Source organism: Pelodiscus sinensis, chromosome 1 (genome assembly GCF_052426305.1).
Source record: "Pelodiscus sinensis isolate ZL-2025 chromosome 1, ASM5242630v1, whole genome shotgun sequence".
NCBI classification, from domain to species: Eukaryota; Metazoa; Chordata; order Testudines; family Trionychidae; genus Pelodiscus; species Pelodiscus sinensis.
The window spans coordinates 312927209-312951606 of record NC_143052.1 but is presented as its reverse complement, the minus strand read 5'-3'; the positions used below and the strand labels follow the sequence as shown (position 1 = coordinate 312951606).

General features: G+C 44.0%; 1 protein-coding gene across 3 annotated transcripts in view; it reads left to right on the top strand.

Moving 5' to 3' along the window:
- Positions 1-2782: 2782 nt before the first annotated feature.
- CRYL1 (crystallin lambda 1) overlaps positions 2783-24398 on the top strand; it is a 72726-nt gene continuing 51110 nt past the window's right edge. Inside the window, exons 1-2 of one of the 3 annotated variants that reach the window (XM_089775581.1) lie at positions 2783-2961; positions 6137-6244. In XM_089775581.1, the coding sequence (XP_089631707.1) occupies positions 2930-2961; positions 6137-6244 (140 nt within the window). In that variant the 5' untranslated portion in view covers positions 2783-2929. The remainder of the gene's footprint in view (positions 2962-6136; positions 6245-24398) is intronic. The other 2 variants (XM_089775582.1, XM_089775583.1) reach the window with 2 other exon arrangements.

Genomic DNA, 24398 nt, shown 5'->3' with positions numbered 1-24398 from the left:
GAGACAAACAAAAACTGTAGATGGTATCGTGAGCTTTTGTGGGCACAACCCACTTCGTGTGAAGAAGTGGGTTGTGCCCATGAAAGTTCAAGATACCATCTACATTTTTTGTTAGTCTTTAAGGTACTGCAGGACTATTCACTGTTTTTAAAGTTTTTTTCAGTTATAGACTAACAGGGTTACCCCTCTGAGTATCAGGAAAAAGACCAATCACCAGCCATCTACTCAAGTTAATAGGCCTGCAAATATTTATGCCATGACGGACAAGGAAACTCTTCCCTTCTTCCACTCTCTCTCCTGTCAATTTGACCTTGAAAATCTCACCTATGTCCTCCCCTTTTCCTCTCCTAATCTTGACATTGTTCTTTTCCTATCCTTGCCCATTGGCCATGTGGAAGCACCGGCGAGCCTAATCATTAGTGACATCAGGAAATATGCATATTGTCTTGAGCTTACACTGAAAAATCTATTATTGTCTCTATTACACTGAGTACAGTAAAATGGCACAAAACTAATTAATATATAATCACTGTCCTGTCCATCTACAAAAACTGATATTGGAAGTGTCACTCAAAATTGTGATTGGTCCCAAATAATCTAGACTAACATTTGGAAGATACAACTAAAACATTTACCAAAAGGGGATGGTGAAGTTACTTTTAAAACTCTATCTAGAAAGCACAGTTGGCTTCTTACACACACGTTCTTGTTGCTTTATGTACTATTTAATTTTTCTTTTAAGTACAACCTTGAATGAAGGCAAAATAATACTAGAGTGGCTTTCCTTTGTTTTTTACATTAACTTTTTATAATCATATAATCACAATAAACAACATTTAGGAAATGACATTTTAAATTAATTTATTGGAGAATTTAAAAGGATATGTGAAAATTTCTTTTAAAATATTCCTTAAACTAGACCATTTGTGAATTATCTCAACAGAGGATCACCAGACTTTGCCAAGAAACAATAAACACTCACATTTGGGCTGAGTATAATAATTTTTAACCCATTTTTTCCCTGAAAATTATAAGCTCCTGAAAATAGGTGCTTAGAAAGGAAATGTCTTTTCAACTACTACTGCAATGTAACACCATAATGCTTTTAAGAGCAGGTTTGAAAAAAGACGGTTAAAGATTACATCATCACAGTTGATAAACACATATATGGAGAACAAATATTTAAAATGGGCTCTTCAGTCTAGCAGACAAAGATATTACATGATCCTACGGCTAATAGTTGAAGCTAGACAAATTCAGACTAGAAATGGGGTGCAAATTGTTAATTGTTGTGGATTCTTCAACACTGGCACTTTAAAAATCAAGATTGGATTTATTTTTTCTAAAAAAGAGGCTCCAATTCAAACAAAAAATTAATTGACGTAAATCCAAAGCTCTGTGGTATATAGAAGGCAATGCTTGATGATCACAGTGATCCCTCCTGTCTTTATAATACACAAATTTAAAATATTAAACTTTTTATGTTTTGTTTTTAGGAAAATCTGCCCTAAGATTACAAGAGGGAACGCTTAGACAAGTAGTGAATCCATAGGACTAATGTACAGTAATAGGTGACAGAGGAGCACCACAGTGGATATTATAAATCAGTTCAAGGCATTAAATGAATATTATCAAGTCAAATGTGGCATAACATTTTGTTTTTTAAATACATTTTCACAAAATTAGATCAACAGAAATATTTCCATTATTTTTTCTTAGTTCTAGTGGAAACTTACTGTCCTACCATAGAAATACACAGAATTATTTTTGACTGTCTCAGCATAGGTATGGAACTGCTATCAAGGTGCAACACTTGTTAGGCTTAAGACAAATAGTTTGTTTGGAAATAAGGACAACAATGGCCTGACAAACTTCAGTACTTCTTTCTGTCCAGGTGTGTTGGAAAAGACCTACCAATTTCATTATTGGAAGCATTTAATTTAAACAAAGAGGGTGAGCTCTTTCTATTGTAAATGCACTTGAGCATCCTGCAGTTTAACATGTGTAGCTCTTTCAAAGGATCTTAAATGCTCAAATCCTGCCTGTACTGCATGGACATTATACATGCCATAGCAAAGAGTAGGAGTTTGCCATTTTTACAGGTTAAAGTGGAGGGGACATCAACCAGGTCAGAAGTGGGGAAGCATGTGTCCCCTTGTTCTTGCCTATGGGCCATGGTTGGAATTTCACGTTGGAATTTCACATCCATCCTCCACTGCAGGATGCTGATTGCCACATGTGCAGTGCGCTGGTGCCTAGGCCTAAGCAGTGATTGCCCTGCCTGGTGGGAAGGTGGGGGATGTTTCCAATTTATCCTCCTGCCCATGGTAGTAGGGTAGGAATAGGGAAGAGGCACCACCCAGGGAGCTGATGGGGAGGCACAGGAGAAGCTGGAAAGAGGGGGCATTTCTGGGGGGTGGAGGAGGAGGAGAGATGGGAGTGGAGTTTATTGGGGGGTAGGAGCTGGCACTAAGGGACTTTGTATGAGGGTCTGTGGGAACTAGGAGATTGGGCTCCCATTACCAGGGAGAACCTTGTGGGAGATTCTCTGCCTCCAAATTCCCCCCTCCCCAGTCGCTCTCGCAATGAGACAGGAAGAGAACCACTCTCCTAACGTCTGTTAATTACGGGTTGATGGGTCAGCTGGTTGTCGTGCACGCCCGCCCGCCCCTTTTTCCCCCTCTCCCCATTGGGTAAGCGAAACAACTCGGCACAGGGACTCTATAGAAACCGCGGCTTAGGGGCCCCTTGAGGAGCCAATCGGAACCCTTGCACAGGGAGCCAATCAGAGAGGCTGTGACATCCAGTGCAGGATGAGGCGAGAGCGTCCCTAATTGGGAAGCTGCCCCAGGAGGTTACTGCTTCTGTGGTGCGTCCCGCTCCTTCAGCTCTAGCGCCTCTCCTGCTGCGGCAGGGGTCCCTGCAGGACATGGAGCCGGCCCAGGTTGTGGTGATTGGCAGGTAAACTCCAATGGTCTTGATTGCCGGCAGGGGGGCCCGACTCCAGACTTCCTGCTTAGCGGTGCTGAGCCACCAGGGGCTCTAGCCACAAACGCCTCGGGGAAGTGCAAAGGGGTTGGGCGTTTCACTTCAGCCCTGGACTTCGAGCTGTTGGAATTGATTCCTGATGGAGCCAGTGCGCTGCCAATGAGGGCAGGCACAAAATGTTGCATTAGTTTTTGCTGATTTAACAGCAGCCAGATACCACAGCAAGATGTTAACTGAGTGTATATTATATAATCACACAGAGTAACATACTGTGTATATATATATATTATATAGCAGTGAAAATTACAATTAGTACAGGTGGCGTCAACTTTGTAATGATTTTCCTGTGCTTTGATGCGTTTGGTTTACTCTTCATTCATGTGTCATTCTGTTGCTGATAAATTTGAATCCTTCTGAAAACTTCGTTCTGCAGCTAGAGTCCCTTTTGCTATGTCTTTTTATAGCTTTGTGAGCATGTGCACATTTTCTCCATAGTCATTTATTGTTGAAGCTCAACCCTCCATGTACTGTCTGCATTATGTGTGGGTGAATAGAGTTGCGTTCAGGTTTATGTAAGGGTCATAAAGTGTGTACAGAAATTAGATATACGATACAATGATACTTATTTGCAGCAAGACATGATGTATAACATTGTGGGACTAAAGCATTAATACAAGTCACATTTCAATTTGTTTTTCAGGTAAAACTGAATAGCTTTTTAGTTTAAAAATAGCTTTTTCCAGCTATTTCAGATTTATCCATGGCTCTGAGTAAGAACTGTAACTGGGCACCTTCTACTGACTGGCTGTGTACTCTGCCACATTTTAGGCCTGAGTTTTATTTTCAGGCACATGACTTTATGGTGTCACATGACAGCGACCAGACTAATAGTAGTCACACTTAGTTACTAACATTTGCCATAGTTGTGCTGAAGATCAGAAGGCTTGTCCTGTCTGTATGTAACTTATAGCACAACCATACAATTCAGCTGAACCAAGACAAAGTGTGGGAATGTTGTGAGAGATGGCACACCATGCCTACTGGAATCTAAGGGCATCCTGTACCTGTGTTGTGTTGACATTTAACAAGAGCCATGCTCTCTGAGTGTGTTAGTCAAAGAATGGAATGAAGATTTTAAAAAGTTTTCCAAAACTTGGCCCTTACTTGGGATCAGGACTTCACAATATATGAATTTCTCTTTTACACTAAAACTGCAAAATAGTAAGAAGTTTATAACAGTTTAAAAAGCACTTGACAAATACCTAATTTGAAAATAAAATAATAACCATGATTTGAGGTGGCCACAGTGGCTAACAAGTTTTAGTGCCATATCTGCATAGATAAACCACTTAAAAATTGATGAAAGTGGGTTTATTTAACTTTTTTTTAATGGAATCATGTTCCCTTTTTCAGGGAAAGAGGAGAGAACAGTTTTGTACCAGTTAACCAACATTTAACATGAAGTTAAAATCTGGTTTTGCTCCAATTATTTCAGTTGAGTCCTTTTGTTTCCTTGAAAAATTTCCTGTTTTGTTTTTAACTGAAGTCTGGAGCAATGCTTTCCTGGTTTTCTTTTATCTTCATCCTCTCCTTTGCCCTTGGATTATTGCTGGTTCTATTGTTCATGTCCTTCTTCATTGTTGGTCATGTGGTATTATAGAATGAAACTTTCTAAGTCTGTGGCATTCATGCAGTACAAAGGAAAATACAAGAGCAATTTCTGTCTTAGCAACAAATGAGGAAGTATGGTGAAATAGTTAACAAAAATAAAAAGACCTGAAATAAGGAGATCTGGTTTCTATTCGTGGCTTTGTTACAGATTTGCTGTGTGACATTGGTCAAATCATTTAACCACTCTGTATATTAGTGTCCCTATTTGTAAAAGAGGGATAATGGGTATTGTGAAGCTTAATTTATTTATACAGTACTTGTGAATCACTTTGTGATCCTGGGAGGGTAGATACTATGGAAATATGAATTCTCATTGTGCTCTTCTCCATTCATCTTTACTATGCATGCTGCAAACAATGACATGATGTGTGCAAAGGCTGATGACTTGAGTTTTTTGGCATAAATGCCACCTTGTTGTTGCATCTCAGTGTGACATTCAGTCTGTAGACACTCCTAATTCAAGTTTAGGGGTGTATCAGGAATTTACAGAATGCAAAGATACCTTAAAGCCACATTTATCCCTTTTTCATACTCTGTTGTACCTCCTGAACTGCCCTGTCCAGGAAGTGTAGCTCAGAACAGAGTAGAGATGTAAAAATCCATTTAATTGGTTAACTGGTTAAACATATTGGTTAACTAACTAAAGATGGGGTTGGTGAGGGGGCCACTCTAGCCAGGTTAGAGTAACTGACCAAGCACTGGCAGGGGCTGCACCAGCTAACCTCACCTGTTTGGAGTGAGACTTAATGGTTAACCAGTTAAACATTCACATCCCTAGAACAGAGTGCAGTAAAACCTGTGTTATCCGGCATGCTCAGGGATTAAGGTGTTCTGGTTATCTGAGGCTCCCATCATCCTAGGAAAAACCAATGGACAATAATAGTAAAACTCAAGTTTTTAATATTGATAGTTTTGTAGTGTGAGGGAGTTAGTCCCACATTTCTATTTTGAGTTAAAGATGATTAGTACTTCTTAAATAAAAAAATGTTAAGCCAAGCATGGTAAACCAAGCCAGGCCTGTGTGCCTGAAGATGTGACAGTATTCTGGCTGGGGGCAATGCCAGTTAATAAAGTTTTCTGGTTAACAGAGTGCTGGATAACAAAGGTTTCACTGTACTAGGTTTTCAGTGATTTGTTTATCATTGAGCGCTTATTTTAACAGTTTAAATAAAAAATATTAGTAATAATTATTTGTGCTCCCTCTTTGTCCTCCCCTCTTTTATTTTTCTTTCTTCTTTTCTAGTCCCACCTCTACATTTGCCCCCCAGAAATCCTATGCTGGCTGTGCAGCAGCAGTTGGTTATTTGTATACTTATAATGGTGTTCAGACAAATCAAAGCTATGTTGTAGTGTACTTCATTCAGTACACATTTTCCCCAGATAGCAAAAGTCAATACTCATTTAATGCAATCCTTTCAGTGGTGCAGAAGTGAACTATGTAGTTATATACATAAACATTTATTTATGTTCTCTTTAGCGGAATCATTGGTCGCAGCTGGGCTATGGTGTTTGCTGGTGGCGGCCTCAGAGTGAAACTTTATGATGTTGTACAACCACAGATAACAAGCGCTCTGGAGTACATTAGGTAGGTCACCTGATTTCTTCTGCTGAGACAAATGTGCTTTGCAACATAAAATCTCTATTCCACTCTAATATTTACAATTTTGAAAATATTCTGACCACAATCCTTAACCAAAACCAAAAAATCCCCACAGTAGCTAAAGTTAGCTTGTTGGGTGGTAATTTCCAAGTGCCTAAGTGACCTAGGAACACGAGTACCATTGAATTCAGTGGAGTTCTGCTCTAAAAACACCTAGGCTATGTCTACACTCGCGGCTTCTTGCACGAGTAATATGCAAATGAGGCTAAACGTGGAATATTGCTGTCTCATTTGCATACCTAATGAGCCACCATTTTTTTCAGAAGAGGCTCTTGCGCAAGAAGGAGCGTCTACACTGCCCCTTCTTGCGCAAGAAAAACCCTCTTGCGCAATGCCGTTACACCTATTACTTTTCAGGAAGAACGGCATTGCGCAAGAGGATTTTTCTTGCGCAAGAAGGGGCGGTATAGATGCTCCTTCTTGTGCAAGAGCCTCTTCTGAAAAAAATGGTGGCTCATTAGGTATGCAAATGAGGCTCAGCGATATTCCACGCTTAGCCTCATTTGCATATTGCGCTAGAAGCCGTGAGTGTAGACATAGCTCTAGGGCTATGCCGGCAGAGGGACACAGATTAGGCTGGGCGAAATTGCTAATGAAGTGGGGATTTAAATATCCTGTATACCTTGTTTTACGAGGCATAAGGGATCTATTGGAAAAGGCTTTCTTTAGCGATAGATCAGCCTCCAGACTGCCACTTTTCTCCGACAAAGCTCCGTGCTGGAAAAAAGTGGCAGCCATTTTTATGCTAATGAAACAGAGGGATATTTAAATCCCTGCTTCATTAGCAATTTCGCCCAGCCTAATCTGCATCCCTCTGCCGGCATAGGGGTGCAGTCTAGACATACCCTTAGGGGCTTTGAAAATTCTTGCCTAAAATGGATATGGATTTTAACTTCCTATTTTTGAAAATGTTGTCCTACAGGATCTTGGTGTTTAGTCACTCACCAGTTGTAAACTTGATTTCATAATTAAGAAATGTTGAGAAGATCTGGTATCATTCTATAATAGTAATCTGAAAACCTACACACAGAGACTTTTGAATGAAAAGAAAGCAGAGTCTAAATACAGTTCCAGTTTTCATCATGTAAAGTTGTCAATAGTTGTGTTCCTAAGTGATTGCTACTGGCTTCAGTATTCTATATCTACAGCATCCTGTCAGTGACCAGTGAGTTAGCAAGTTTTACACATGACTCAGTTATTAATTAAAATGAGGGAATGCTCTAAAAAACTATTAGCCACCTTAGGGCTAAGTCTATACTGTAGGCTTTTTGCGCAAGAACGGCCATTCTTGCGCAAAAACTTGCACAGCGTCTACACTGCACACGCGTTCTTGTGCAAGTAAATTTACAGTACAGTGTCAGAACAGAGGGCTTGTGCAAGAGCTCTGACGCTCCGTATGAGGAAGAAGCCTTCTTGCACATGTGGGCAGTGTGGACAGGCAGCAGGGAGTTTTTGCACAAAAACTGACCTCCCAGGAAAAAATGCAGATGGCTGTTTGGACGCTCTGTAACCGGATTCACAGCTCACTACTTCCTGCTTGTCGGACCCCACCCCTCCCTTAAAGGCACAGGCACCGTGCAGATACTGCATAGCAGCAGCAGCAGCAGCATAGCTGGCAGCTCTCCACCTCATGGCTCTGCCTGCTGCACCCAGGAGGCCCAGATGTCCACTCCAGAGCCATCCCGTGAGCCACCCCGTGAGCCTGCACCCTCCTCCCAGCAGCCACCCCAGGGCTTCCAGCAGGCTTGGAGGGGCAGCAATTGGTGAGCCCCATGATGGTCTGGGACTGAGGTGGAGACCCTTCTGGACCTTTGGGCGCAGGAGGAAGCTCTCCATGACCCCTGGTCCCGGCGACGCAACGCCAGCATCTTCGGCCGCATGGCCCAGGTGCTTACGGACCAGGGACATCCGGCCCAGACCTTTGAAAGGTCCGGGACAAGGTCAAGGAGTTGCGCCTGGGCTATGTCAGGGCTATTGAGGGCGGGGGGGGGAGGAGCCGACACCTGCCCCCACTATGACCAATTGCATGCCATTGTTGGGGAGACGGCAGTCCAAGGACCCTTGCCAGTGGTTGACACCGGACTGCGCATCTCGGTGGTCAGGCTGCCTGACCTGGAGGCGGAGGGTGACCTGACAATTGCATCGGAGGACAAGGGAGAAGACCGCACCATCACCCTCCACCTCGAGTCAGTGCCCAGCAGCCGGGACGTCTCCCGGGCCTCGTCCGAGGCTGGTGACGGATCCTTTGGTGAGTGTTGTGGTTCTCACTTGCAAGGGCGGGGGAGCCAGGTGCCCCGGGGTGGGAAGGAAGCATCACGCAGGCAGTTTGAGCTGCACACTGTGCAGCAGTACGCAGCACGTGCAGCCTGACTGTGTGGCACTTGGATGCGGTAGGCAGCTCTAGGGCATGCATTGGACCCTGCTGCTCACACACGTCCTGCCCGGGGGAGGGAGGGAAGATGGTGGCTGGAAGCAGCCACACTCCAATGGCGCAGGCCACACTCCATACATCCTGAAGGATGCTGCACAAAGACAGCACTTAGCCATGCCTGCTTGTGTGACACACAGCTGCTCCTGGGAAAAGTGCAGCGAGCCAGCCCTATGACTGTGGCCCCCATGGAGACCCTAGGCTGCTCCCGACCCCTCTGCTGCCCCCGTGGGAATCACCCCCGCTGTAGCCACACACTTCCCTGGGCTAGTTGTCCGAGGGCTGAGGGAGAGGGAGCGGGAGTGCGGGCAGCCCGGGCTTGTGGCCCACTGAGACTTGCTGCAGGGACGGTACACTCCCAGTAGCCCTGGCTCCATCTCCGAGGAAATCAGTGACAGTAGTATGAGAACCCAGACCTTATCTGCCACACTTGCTCCCATGCATTGTGGGGATGTGCATGCAAACATGACTACAGCATCAATGGTGTATGCTCTCAGATAGTGACAAGAGTAGAAGCCATGTGCTCTACTGTGGGGAGGGAATGTAGACAGTGCTATGCAGACAGACAGACACAGCATGCCAACTGGCTACGACACAGACAAGGGGTCTTCATTCATAGTGATGTCTCCCAAGTGTTATAATCCATGGAGGATCACTTCGCTCCCAGGATTTTGAGCTAGTCCTTTATGTGAACACACACACACAGGGGATCGATTGGGCCCAAGCCACAGTTGTGTGGTGTCACGTGAGGCTCAGGGAAGAGGGCTCAGGGACACTATGGGCAGGGCTGAGTGACCGCCTTGCCTTTTTCTGTGTTCTCTGCAGCAGGACCACCTGGGAGCGAGGGACCCTGCAGCAGCGGCACCTACCACCCAGGCACCAGTCCGATGGGCCAGGCAGCATGAACAGCTCCTTCAGCATCACGTTCAGGCCGTGGAGGGGATGGAGGAGGCGATCAGCACCAAACTGCGGACTGACCGGGAGTGGTGGCAGCAGGTGTGGGGCCAGTTCCTCCACTGCTGCGACGGCGTGTGCGACAGCATTGCTGTGCTGATGTCGCACATTGGCCATGCCGTGCACTATGGCATGGCGTGCCCCACTCTGCTACCCTCCCTGCCGTGGCCATGGCCCCTCCTGCTGCCCCTCCTGCCATGCCCAGGCCCCCTCCTGCTGCACCCCGTCCTGCCCACCTTTCCGTGCTGCCTGCCCCAACCAGGGCTGAAGGGCGCAGAGGCCTCCGCATCCGCGAATGCTCTGGGAGGAGCCACACCTCCCAGCAATAACTTCCCCCTCCCAGTTCAGAGCCCCTTCCTCCTCCCCCTCCCACTGCCCACTCTTTGTCCCTATGTAAATAATGAAGTTTCTTGTTTGTTAACCAAAACCAGTTGTGTTTATTGTGAGGTGAGGGAAGGCTGGAGGGAAGAGTTGGGGATGGGAGGGAGATGTGGACGCCAGACGGAAGTGACCCTAGTGTGGGGCCTGGGAGAACATCTCCTTGACGGCCTCTCGGATGCGCACCCCATCATAGTGCTCCTGCCGGATGGCGGCTATACAGGGCTCCTTGAATGCCCGGCCCTTGCCTACCATCCACCCCGGGAGGTAGGCCTCCCCCTCTGGTCCATCACGCATCACGCAACATGCTGTGACAATCATTTCGAGACTGGTGAGCAGACAACGGAATCTTGCTTTCAGCCATCTAAAGGCGCACTCCACCTAGTTGTGGGCCCAGTTCAGGCTCTGGTTCAATGTTTCCCTTCTGGGGTCCATGTGTCTAATGTACGGCTGCATCAGCCAGGGCATGAGGGGGTAGGCTGCGTCCCCCATGATGCACAGGGGCATGCGAACATCCCCAACTGTCAATTCCTGCTGGGGGAAGGAAGTGCCTGCCTTCATCCTGAAAAACAGGCTGTAGTTTCGGAGGATGTGGGCATCATGTGCCTTTCCTGGCCACCCCATCTATATGTCCAGGAAGCAGCCTCAGTGGTCCACAAGAGCCAGGAGCACTATCGAAGTACTTCTTCCGATTTATGAAGTGGGCCGCTTGATGCTCTGGTGCCTGGATGGGGATGTGGGTCCCATCCATGGCTCCCCTGCAGTTAAGGAATTCCAGGGCGGCAAAGCCAGCCATGGTTGCGTCCATGTCCTGCAGGCAGATGACTCTCTTCTGCAGGTTGTCCAAGCCATCCACTACATCCTGCTCAAGGGCACACAGGGAACACACAGAATGAGACCGGGCAGGTACATGAGCCCTTGGAGGGTGCCTGGCCCCCTGTGAGGCCTTCCTCCCCCCCCCCAACACACTTGGGCCTCCTCACCCCAGACCCCTCCTCCCCCACCAGCAGGGCCATGTGTGGGAGGGAAAGCACCAACCCCAGGTGACAGGGCTTCTCCCACCCCACCCCCCTCCTCCCTCAGCCTGGAGTTTTCCCTTCCCCCTGGACAGGGACTGCAGCCCCCCCGCCCAGAGTTTTACCTGCATCAAGACAGCACCCACTGTGGACCTGCCCACCCTGAACTGGTGTGCCACTGAGCAGTAGCTGTCCGGGGTGGCCACCAGGTGATGGTGACCCTCTTGTTGACAGGGATGGCAAGCTGCAGGTGGGTGTTGTGTCTGAGGAGTGCAGGGACAAGCCAGCCATACAGCTCCAGGAACGTCTGTGTCTGCATCTGAAAGTTCGGGAGCCACTGCTGGTCGTCCCATTGCTCCAGGACCAGCCAGTCCCACCAGTCAGAACTAGTATCCAGTCTCCAGTATCACCTCTCCACGGAGGGGTAGGGATGCCACAGCGAAGCTGCTGCATCCAGGGAGAGGGACTCCAGATTGAGCTTGGCATCAAGCTCATGCAGGAGTAGCGAGGCAATGTAGAGCAGCAGCTGCACGTACTCCAAAATGGCCATGTGGGACCAGAGCAGGTATGGAGCCATCCCTGGCTCCATGGCACAGCAAGCAGAAGTTACAAGTCCCCAAAGGCACTAGGGCACAAGCTATGGTGTCCAAAGAGGCTCAGGGCAACCACAACAGGCACTGCTACAGCTTTCAGTCCCTACCAGAGGTCCCAAAGCATGCAGCAGCAGAGAAATGGCTGTCCAGGGAGAATCCTTTAAGCATGTCTCAAAGGGGCTCCAGCCCCTTTCCCCAGAAGGTACGGGTACCCTTTTGCCCTGTCCAAAGTGGTTCCAGGGGGGAGGTCTTTGCACAAGAGCGTCCTGCCAGTGTGGATGCGCTCTTGCGCAAGAAGCCTAGTCACACACTAGCTGTTATGTCATCATAACAGTAAGAGTTATGTTATGTAAGCTGTTATGTCATCATACCATCATAACAGTTATTCCTACTGCATTTTGTCTGCAAAGTTAAACCTATGTTGAAATTACCTCCAAGTGCTGTGGGAAGACAGAGGCTAAGAACCAGATACAGTGAAACCTTTGTTATCCAGTACTCTGTCAACCAGAAAACTTTAACTGGCATTGCCCTCAGCCACAATACTGTCACATCTTCAGGCGCACAGGCCTGGCTTGGTTTACCATGATTGACTTAACATTTTTTTAAGAAGTACTAATCATCTTTAACTCAAAATAGAAATGTGAGCCCAACAGCCTCACAGAGGGGAAGGATAGTTCAGTGGTTTGAGTGTTGGCTTGCTAAGCTCAGGCTTGAGAGTTCATTTCTTGAGGTGACCATTTAGGGATCTGGGGCAAATCTGTCAGGGTTGGTCCTACTGTGAAGGCAGGGGACTGAACTCAATGACCTTTCAAGGTCTCTTCCAGTTCTATGAGATTATTATATTTACACTACAAAACTACTAATATTAAAAACTTGAGTTTTTCTATTTTTGTCCATTGGTTTTTCCTAAGTTGATAGGACCCTCAGATGACTGGAATTTTTAGATAACCGGAATGCCCTAATCCCCAAGCATGCCGGATCACATAGGTTTTATTGTACTATATTCCATCTTGCAGAATGGTGATGTGTAGGTTGAGCCATGATTCTGGTGGGTGGAACTGGGGCTGGCTGGCTGGAAAGAGTAATATAAACCAAAAAGGGTTGTTGCAGATTACAAGCCTGTGAGCCTCTACAGGGTGTGCAGGATAGGACAACATCTTGTGTGGCTGCTAGGGATGCAATGCAGCTAAACATTGTCTTACTCAGAGTTGTGCTAAAATGCACTGTGTAGCCCTAAACTATATGAATCCACTTACTGTAGGCATGCTATTTTGTTGTTGCTTTGTTATATTTGTTGTTACATTAACTTCTTTATATTGTGGTGACACTATAACTCAATGTAAATTCCTTTATGCCACAATTATTTTGTGACTCCCTGCAACTCTATTTGATGCTTTGCATGGGAGTGGGGCAATTTCTCTGTTCCCTTTCATCTCTGCCTCATTCTTTGTTACCCCTCTAACTACCTCCTCTGTTTCTTTGCCTCTCCATTGGCTTCCTGGAGGCCTTAGGAGCCTTCAAGCCTTATACCTGATGTTTTCTGTGCTGCCATGTTATCTGCTATCTCTTTAATTCAAGCTCCTCCTCTCTACATGGTGATTGTGCATAATAAGTGGTATGTTCACAAATTACTCTCTGTGGTCTGAGGATTACAGATTGAATCTTTCTGAATTAGAGACATACATGGTGGCTGTGAGGGATTTAGAGTATCTACAGGAAAGTAAAGGCTGGACTAACCTGATTGCGTCAAGTGGTATAGCTACCTCTCTTTGAAAAATTCATACACTTTAAGATGTATCTCTACTGACCTAACCCCCAGTATAGATAGTGCTGAAAGGGGACGACAGAAGAATTATTGTCAATTTAGCTAAAGCCTCTTGGAGAGAGGAATTAATTGCAGAAGTTGGAGAACCCCTCCCATTGCTATAGCATGTGTCTATACTACATTTAACTGCTAGAGTGGCGCAGCTGCATTATTTTTGAATGTAGATGTATCCTTAGAAAAGATTAGATGTGAAAAGCTGGCAAAACTCCCATTGACTTTAGTGAAGTCAGTATTTCACTATTAGCTCAGAAGAGAGAAGCATAAAAGGAGATAGACTAGTTAGATGCTCCAAATAGTCTCTTCCTTCATGCATAATTCACAAGGCACTCTGAAGTAAAAACCAATACCTATTTGCCTTCTATGACAAGGTAACTGGCTCTACGGATATGGGAATGTGGGGGATGTGATATAGCTTGACTTTAGCAAAGCTTTTGATACGGTCTCCCACAGTGTTCTTGCCAGCAAGTTAAAGAAGCATGGATTGGGTAAATTAGATAGACAGCAGCTAGATTGTCGGGCTCAATGTTTGGTTCACAGTCAGTACCAAGTGGAATGCCCAAACGATTGGTTCTGGGGTTCGTTTTGTTTAACATCTTTATTAATGACCTGAATGAGGGGATGGATTGCACCTTCATCAAATTCGCAGATGACACTAAACGAGGGGGAGAGATAGATATGCTGGAGGGTAGGGATAAGGTCCAGAGTGACCTCCTAGACAAATTGGAGGTTTGAGCCAAAAGAAATCTGATGAGGTTCAACAAGGACAAGTGAAGAGACCTGCACTTGGGACAGAAGAATCCCAAGCACTGCTACAGGCTAGAGACAACCTGGCTAAGCATCAGTTCTGCAGTAAAGGAATTTGGGATTACAGTGAATGAGAAGCTGGATATCAGTCAAGAGTGTACTCATGGAGCCAAGAACACTAACGATATATTGGGGTGCATCATTAGGAGCATTGCCAGCAGATCTAGGGAAGCGATTATTCCCCTTGGCTCAGTTCTGGTTAGGCAACATCTAGATTGTTGCATCTAATATGGGGCCTCCCATGACAGAAAGAATATGGATGCACTGGAGAGAATCCAGCAAATGGCAACCAAAAATTATTAGGGGGCTGAAGCACATGACTTATGAGGAGAGGCCGAAGGATTTGGGCTTATTTAGTCTACAGAAGAGAAGAATGCTCCTATCGAATCCCTCCTCAACCAACTACCTAAATGGGAGTTAAAAAGATGATGGAGCAAGGCTATTCTCAGTGGTGACGGGTGACAGAATGAGGCGTGATGGTCTTAAGTTGAAATGAGAGAGGTCTAGGTTGGATATTAAGACAAACTATTTCACTGGGAGGGTGGTGAAGCACTGGAATGGGTTAGCTTAGGAAGTGGTGGAATCTAGCCAGGTTTTTAAGTCCTGGCTTGACAAAGTTCTGTCTGGGATGATTTAGTTGGCATTGGTACTTCTTTTAGCAGGAGGTTGGACTCGATGACTTCTGGAGGTTTCTTCCAATCCTGTGATTCTATTATTCTGATACATGTCAAGACAACTGTATTGTGTGAAAGCAGACTTAATCTGTGAAACTCACTGACATAGCATCTTTTAATAAAGTAGATTGCTTAATGATTTTCTGAAACTCATTCAATATTTGAATAAAAACAGATTGTGCAGTTATATTAGCTGATGTATTGATGATAAAATTATATAGATAGTTAAAACTCACATTAGCATGAAAACTCTTAACATGCTGATTTTATAGCAAACTGCTATAATTCATTCTGAACTACTACTATGATACTGGGTTCTGCTACAGTAGCTGAAATATTTAATTACAGTGGAAGCTAAGTAAAAACAATTATTTTACATGGTGTTCTTGAAGGCAAGTACTACTGTGTCTTCTACTAAACAAGTTAAGAGCTACTCCTTTGCGAATTTGGTATTATTGGTTTTCCTTAATTTTGACTCCTTTAAAAGAAAATTGGCAAGAGGTCAGTATATCTAGCACATTACATATACACTTTTGGAACTGACGAAATTTTGTTCCACTATAATTAGCGTTTATATCAAATATCTACTGTTTTATGGTTCATAGACCCTGGATTTATTGTATGCAACTATTTAAAACCATAAGAAATTTGAGGATGCCAAAAAAAATTCAGATCACCCATTTTAGAAAGAGACAAAGTGTTTTAAAAATAATGACTGCAGATGCTAAATTACTTGTGCAAAGAAATGGAATAAAACTTGGGTATTATATATTTTAGGACGTAAACCTTGTTTATAAAAGGAAAACCCCGGGAAATTGGTTGCAAACCATATTTTAAGCAAGTGTTTCAGGTTTCTTGCAAATCTTACACAATAGATATTAATTATCCTGTATGCATCTGTAAAACAGATTGAATTGTTTCCATCATACATAGCTCTGTGACTGGAGGGGCAATTCAAGTGGAACTAGAATATAAATAATTCTACCTGCATAATAGTGTCAGTTCAGAAAATGTAAAGCATGCTCTGTGGCAGGTGTGTTGAATAATAAATTAGTTATATGCTAGGAAATAATAAATGAAGTAATGACATTTGGGAGCATTGTGGCAAGACTGGAAATATGGAGGTATATGAATAGGAAGCACAACTATGATACACCAGCATAAGGTAAAGAATCAGGAATGTATAAGGCATAAATGAGACAGATTTCCTGCTTAGTTTATTGTTATCAGACACACAGCAGTTAGAGCCCTGACAGAGGAAATGGGAGGAAAAAGGGAAGGTCATGCTCTAAAAGTGACATGCGTCCAGCTAGAACTAACAGTAGTAACATTCTTAACAAGAATTCACTGTATTAGGGCAGCTTATTCTTGCTTAGTCGAATGGGCAAGTTAATGAAGAATTTCACACCACACTGATAGCTAAACTCCCATGATCACTGTTCAGTAACAGTGCAGCTTGTTGAGTAAAGTGTGCCTTTTTACCAGTCATCAAACTCCTTTCCCTGCAAGTAGCAGTCCCTTCTGTTTGAGTACAGTGTTCTTTGAGGGCAGTGTGCTAAAGTTGAAAGGTAGTGTGTTAGAAGAATAAGTAAGTTTCTGTTTCTGAGACTAAACACAGAACTCACAAATATTTTATTTGCTTATGAAAAAGCACAAAGGCTGCTGTATACCAGATGGCCAAACTTATTTGCCCATGAAACTGCATATGACAATCTTCAGCATTGCACCTGCTGAAATCCTGAGCCGTGGCAGGTGAGCATTGCAGGACTGAAGTCCCAACCATCCTCCACACTGGACAGAAGCTCCTACCCCAGCACCCCACAGCTAGGCAGAGGTCCCAAACTCCCCAACCCCCATCTGGTAAGCAGAGAATAGGGGGAAGAAGGCTGTGTGGGCCACACTTTCACAGTAAAAGAGATAGATGTGACTCGCAAGTCACAGTTTGGCTACCCCGTCTATCTACCATAATGGGAAGTTATTATGAGACTTAAAGAGGAAATGTACCACTAAATTATAAGTATTTTTCTTAAGGTCACTGATTCATGCTTTATGGAGCAATTTTTCTTCCACGTCAACATTAAACTTATGAGGTTTTGGAACAAATTGATAAACTAACAGTAACAAGTCTTCAGGACCAGATATCAGAGGGGTAGCCGTGTTAGTCTGGATCTGCAAAATTGACAAGGAGTCCTGTGGCACCTTATAGACTAACAGATGTATTGGAACATAAGCTTTCGTGGGCAAAGACCCACTTCATCAGATGCATGTAGTGGAAATTTCAGGAGGCAGGTATAAATATGCAGGCCGGAATAAGGCTAGAGATAATGAGGTTAATTCAGTCAGGGAGGGTGAGGCACACTTCTAGCAGCTGATCTGGAGGAATGAACACCAATAGAGGAGAAACTGCTTTTGTAGTTGGCTAGCCATTCACAGTCTTTGTTTAATCCTAAACTGATGGAGTGAAACGAGGAGTAACGGTAGTTCGGAATAGGAAGCCTAGTCCGAATACCTAGTCCATGCCGCGTGTAGCCACGTGGCACGGAGTCCGCACTAGCGGACATTTAAAAATGGCGGCGCCCGGCGAGATGCAAATGAAGCCCGGGAAATTCAAATCCCGGGCTTCATTTGCAACTCTGGTTGCCTACATTACCACCCTAGTTCGAACTAGGGTGGTAGTGTAGACATACCCTTAGTCTGTAAGGTGCCACAGGACTCCTTGTCACTTTTGCAGGACCAGATGGCATTCACCCATCTGTGCAATCATGGAACTACTAGCTGTGGTTTGTAATCTAGCCTTTAAAACATTTTCTGTACTGTATGACTGGAAGATAGCTAATATGATGCCAATCTTTAAAAAGGGCTCTAGAGGTGATTCTGGAAATTACAGATCAGAAAGGCTATCATTAGTACTGGGAAAATTAGTTGAAACTATAGGAAAGAATAGAATTGTCAGACACTTAGGCTGTGTCCAGACTCCATGCCTCCGTCGACGGAGGCATGTAGATTAGCCAGCTCGGAAGAGGGAAATGAAGCCGCGATTAAAATAATCGCGGCTTCATTTAAATTTAAATGGCTGCCCCGATCTGCCGATCAGCTGTTTGTCGGCAGATCGGGAGAGTCTGGACGCGATGCCCCGACAAAGAAGCCTTTCTTCATCGACACAGGTAAACCTGGTTTCACGAGGCTTACCTGTGTCGATGAAGAAAGGCTTCTTTGTCGGGGCATCGCGTCCAGACTCTCCCGATCTGCCGACAAACAGCTGATCGGCAGATCGGGGCAGCCATTTAAATTTAAATGAAGCCGCGATTATTTTAATCGCGGCTTCATTTCCCTCTTCCGAGCTGGCTAATCTACATGCCTCCGTCGACGGAGGCATGGAGTCTGGACACAGCCATAGATGAACATAATTTGTTGGGGTAAAAGTCAACATAGTTTCTGTAAAGGGAAATCATGCCTTACTAATATGCTTGAGTTCTTTGAGGACGTTAACAACCATTTGGACAAGGGGGAATCCAGTGGGTATAGAGTATTTAGATTTCCAGAAAGCCTTTGACAAGGTCCTCCACCAAAGGCTCTTAAGTAAAGTAAGTTATCATGGGATAAGAGGGAAGGTCCTCTCATGGATTGATAAGTGGTTCAAACAAAGGGTAAGAATGGATGATCAATTTTCAGAGTGGAGAGAGGTAACTAGTGGTGTTCTGCAGGGATCCATCCTGGGACCAGTCCTATTCAACATATTTATAAATGATCTGGAAAATGGTGTAAACAGTAAGCTGGCAAAATATGCAGATGAAGCTAAACTGTTCAAGATAGTTAAGACCAAAGCAGACTGTGAAGAGCTTCAAAAGGACCTCACTAAGCTAGGAGACATGGCAAATGATAATATTTGATTTAATATTGATAAATACAAAGTAATGCATGTTGGAAAACATAATCCCAACTATATGTACAGAATGATGGGGACTACATTAGCTATTACTACTCAGAGAGATCTTTGAGTCATTATGGCTAGTTCTCTGAAAACATCCACTCAATGTGTAGCAGCTGTCAAAAAGCAAACAGAATGTTAGGGATAGAGAATCAGACAGAATATTTTATTGCCACTGTATAAATCCATGGTACATCCACATCTTGAAGTGACCACATCTGTATGCAGTATTCATCTCAAAAAAATCTTAGCATTGAATAAAGTTCAGAAAAGGGTAACAAAAATTATTACGGGTTTGTAATGGCTGCTATATGAAGAGAGATTAAAAGACTTGGGCTTTTCAGCTTAGAAAAGAGACTAAGGGGGCACAGTTCCCTTTAGGGTGTGCACCTCCGTGAGAGTGCAGAAAGAATTTGTCCCACCCACCTTATTAGCAGAGCTGCACAGCAGTGGGTAAACTGGTGGTGGTGGGCTTGGTGGAGGAGTGGGGACTGCGTAAAAAAAAGCCTCAGTAAAGCTGGGCAGCTCTCTGCTCTCCCCAGAGCTAGAGCTGAGGCCAGGGCTGTGTGGTGCCCAGGACTGGCTCTAGGTTTTGCCACCCCAAGCAAAAAAATGTGTGGTCGCTCCCCCCTCCCCTTTTTTTGTCCAGGGAGGGTGCACGTGCAAATGCAGCTTGCACGGCTTCCTGGGGTGTGGGATGTGTGCTTCAGGGGGAGCCCAAACCCTGGGGCATTTTCATCTCCTAGGAGAGCACCAGGGACTCCCCACGTTAGAACAATGGGAGGGCAGGTTCATCCACAGCAAGTCAGTTAAAGACTTCCAAAGCATGCAGCTGTTCACATCACCTAGTGTGGGAGTCCCGGTCCTACTCCTCACTCTGCAAAGGGATTTTTTTATTAGAAGCCTTATAATCACTCAGACACCAACCCCAACACATGAGCTGTCCAACTCTTGGTGTCCATGGACAAGAATCAGCCTCACTATACAATGAAACAGTTCAAAGGGGTTAAGAGAACTTTTGTTTCAACTCCCCAGTTCAAGTGTCCAGAACAAGACAGGCACCAGACAACAAAACCCTGCTAGCCTAGGACCTATTCCATGAGCGCAGCCCTGTGCTTTCTTCTTCAGGGACGGACCAAACAGCCTCTGAAGCAGGGTGGATTGATTTAAATAGCTTTGATTTAAATCTCTAATTTTAATCATGATTTAAACCGGCAAGCAGAAAACCTAGGTTTAAATGAGCAATTAATCATTTAAATTATACTTTTAAAAATTTTCCTAATGGATAGTTGCATCTTATTGACTAGCAACCTTTAAAACATGTCGATTTACAACTAAATATAACCTTTATGCCAAATTTGGTGCTTCTATTTACTAACCAGGAGAATATACTTAGTACAGCTACCAACTAAATAAATGCCCAAATAATTGTGTAACTTACATGTAATCAGATTCTTAATTTTTACATTTTTATTCTATTACAAAATGGTGTGTAAGAGGAACACTTCAGAGACAGGTTTTACCCTATTTATTATTTGCTAAGTAGTGGCTACTTTTTTTAAAACATATGGTTTGCATCTACTTCTGTCTGGATGGAAATTCTATTTAAAATAAACAAAACCAGCTTAATTTTTGTATGAAATAAAGCTACCTTAAATGTGAAGGACACATAACAAAAAAAATCCAAACACATCTTGCATCTAAAATTCATTTATTAAACAAAGGAAATATCCATAGTGAATTTAACAGATCGAATCTAGTCATCATGGTCTTCAAATATTAGAATGTTCTCATAACCAGTTTTTTACTGAGAGAAGAGGAAAACAAGTTTTTCTGGTTTGTCAACTCTTGGTTTTGCAATGGTGAATGAACTAATCATTGAATTGAACTAGCTGAAAAATAAACCAAAGTGATAAAAACATTCTCTCTTCACCTGCAGAAGAAGCTACTGCTAATGTAAACATTGGTTCTGGGTACTTATACTAGTGAACTGGTAGAATTTCTTTAAAAGTTGACAGGAGACATGTTCTATTTAATTTTTAAATTTAATTCATAAGTTATTTAAATAGGATGATAAATTTAGGCCATGACAATTTTTAATTTAATTTTAAAGGTATATTATTTAAAACAAAGCCTATTTAAATGGGATCACAGTTCCATTTTTAATAAAGCTCTCCTGCCCCAAACAGGAAGGGACTTGGGGACACTGGTACCGCGAACACCAGAGTTCCCCTTCCTCAGACAGAGGGAGAGGGAGAATCACCTGGGTCGCAGGCAGGGGTGCGGTTGTCAGGACACAGCGCCAGGGGGCTGGGTTCCTGGGCAGGTGTGTGTGTGGGGTGAAGTGGGGGGAGGGCACAGAGAGTAGGGGGAGGGTGGATTGTTTAGAGAGCCAGAAAGGAGACGGGGATCCAGGCGGGAGGCGGGATCCCAGCAGGGTTGCAGTGGGCCAGGAGGTAGGGTTTCTGGGCAGAGGCCGAGCCGGGGTAGGAGAAGAGAGGGGGCAGATAGCGGGGGGCGGGGGAAGGGTTCACGGGACAATGGGCAGGGGCACACAGGCCAGGGAGGGACAGCTGGGCAAGGGGGGTTCACAGGCAGGGGAGTTGCGGGGAAGAGAACACAGAGAGCGGGGGAGGGGGAGTTGCAGGGAGGCACGGGGCTCCCAGCTTGGGGCGGCCTCCGCAGGGATCTCCGCCACCCTGCTCCTCCTGCAAGCTGGAATGCCGCCCCTGGTGATATGCCACCTCAAGCACCTGCTTGTTTTGCTGGTGCCTAGAGCTGGCCCTGTGGTGGCTGCCTGGCTGCTCCTGGGGCAGGGCTGCATGGCAGGCAGCTGTTCCATGTGCTGGAACTGCAGTGAGTCTGATCCTGGAGCAGGTTTTGTATTCGCTGTCCTTTTAAAATCCTTATTATTTTTTTTACCACCAGTAGATGTCTCCCTTTCCTGTAAGAACCTACAGACCCACTCTGTTTCTTACTGTGTGTAACATCTCAGCAATCTAGTAGCCATGGTGTGGAGTCCAATTTAGGATGGAAAAAGTCCACACCCAAAGTAGCATTTAATTGCCTACTTTTGATTTTGCTGCAACCTAATTGTCCAAGAGCTTCTGGGTAGCCTACTTAATACATTTCATGGTTCCTCCTACATGCATATGGCCATAATTTCTTTACTGTGAGGTATGTGGCAATCTGGGGCAAATGAGTATTTCTGGTTTATTTTCTGCCTACTATAGTAAGCAGTGTGGATGGTATGGTATTAGTCATATTTAACAGACATTTTGGATACTTTTTAAAAACGAGTTGCCTGCTCTCTAGCAGCAGTTAGAAGTGCAAGTGCACATTCCCTAGAAAATCCTGTATTTCTGTGTTTGCTTATCACTAACTTAAATCATGCTTGATGCTTTTCAGTTACAAATCAGACTCAATAAAAAAATCCAATCCACAAATGCAGTAACAGGAAGGGGTTTTTTAAAAAAAACCCTGGATGGGTGTATGAAGTTGATTGAGCATGACATTCTCTGTTTAATAATCATATAGGAATTGTTTTTTAGCTTTAGGGTATCATTTCAGCTGTTAAACACAACTTTACCAGGCTATATTCTAGTCAGGGAGCTCAAAGTCCACATTTACAATTGGCCTATGGCACTGATTACCAGAAATCAGTGGGAGCAATTAAAAAGAAAATGCATCTATTTTACAGAGATGCACTGGGGGTTTCAAATCTCTTTCTTCATGGAATTTGATGAAATGGCATTTTAGTACTGAAAACAAACAATTAATTTTTGAATTGTAAAAACTCCTTTTTCTCAGAATGGACTGAATTTGGTTCTGAATTTAGTTAACCATTCCCCAAACAGAAATCTATCTGGTGAATGAGTTCCACAGATGTGATCACCTCTTAACCCATGCAATGGTGCAGAAGTTTCAAAAAGAAATAGTAATCAGACAGCCAACACTGGATAAGGGATCCTCTGAAGGTAGGGTATTGGGGTTGGTTCTGGAATGGCCTTGGGGCTAGGGTACTCACCTGGGCAGTATAGGGTGGAGAGTTCAAGTCTTGTCTGCTATGGGAGTAGCAGGACAGCCAATACAGGCATTCACCTGAGGAGCACAGGGTGGTGGGTTCATGTCCTGCCCCATCCCACCCTAGGAGTGGCTGGACAGTGAACACAGGTTGCCCCAGGGGTAGAGCTTGCTTCTGCATTTGGAAGGTAGGATAAGGGACCCTCTGGTGGTGGGGTGGGTTCTGAAGCAGAATAGAGATCCTTTCCAAAAGAGAGCCAGAAACCAATTAAACTAAGGTGAGGTCTACTCAGGTAAATTGGAATTAAGATATGCAACACCAGCAACATTAAATATGTCGCTGGAGCTGACATACCTTAATTTGAACTTTGGCACTGTCCTCTTACTCTTCAAGAAGAGTAGGCGCACCAGCATTGTGCCTATTCTATTTAGCAGGTCCTTATTGGAGTCACTAAATCAAACACCAGAAGATTGACCTCTAGAGCTTTGATTGGTGGGTAAGTATAGATGGGGTCTAAGCAAATAATGGATTTTTGGTTTGGGGTGCACTGGTCTCTTAAATAAAGAAAATAAAACATTTCCCAAGTCACAACAACAAAAGAGACTATCAATACACTTTTGCATATAGAAAGGTGCTAACTTTTTTTTCATGTGTCAAGCCAAGAGACATAATTATTCATTTCAAGCATAAACTGTAACAACTATTTCTTTTCATGTGTTAATACTAATTGTTGGGATATGTAAAAAAATTAATAAGGGTCTGAAATTGCTCTATATTAGTGGTTCAGGAGTCAGCCGCAGCATTGCCCTTTAAATATGCTTTTTCCTTCTGAATTTTTGTAGTTTGGGAAGCTAGATTAAGAGTCTTGTCAAAACCATGATTATTCTTTCTGATGTATAAACATGTTCTTTCTCTTCATTCTTGTAGCCTAAGAAACCAGATAAGTGTGGAGTTGCTTTATTTTGTTATGTCTTTTGCTTATCCTCATTGGCGCTGTATAAAATATCTTCAGGGTTAACTTTCTTGCAATCTCTATAACCTGCTGATTTAGAAAGTTTATAGTGTACAAAGTGATTTAATTAGAAATTCTGTAAATAGTAATTAGGGGCAGGTATAATTGTATTAATCACCTATTTATTAATATTCATTTTATGAGAGTTAACATTACTAAATAAGGTTGTAGGAAAAGTAGTGATAGACATGTGAATTAACATACTAAAGTAGATAAAAGGGTTGTTGCCACTTGGACGTTGTGTTGAATGAATGTCCGAGGTAAACGTGCCTGGGCAATACAGTGGTTCCATTTACTCCATCTGCTTCTGGATTGCCTGTTTCTTCTCTAGCACTACTGATAAAATATTTTGTTTGCCTTGTCAAGAAAATGAACAATTTTGTTTTATGCCTCAAAGGAACAGATACATGTAAGATATCAACTAGCTATTGAACATTTTGAAG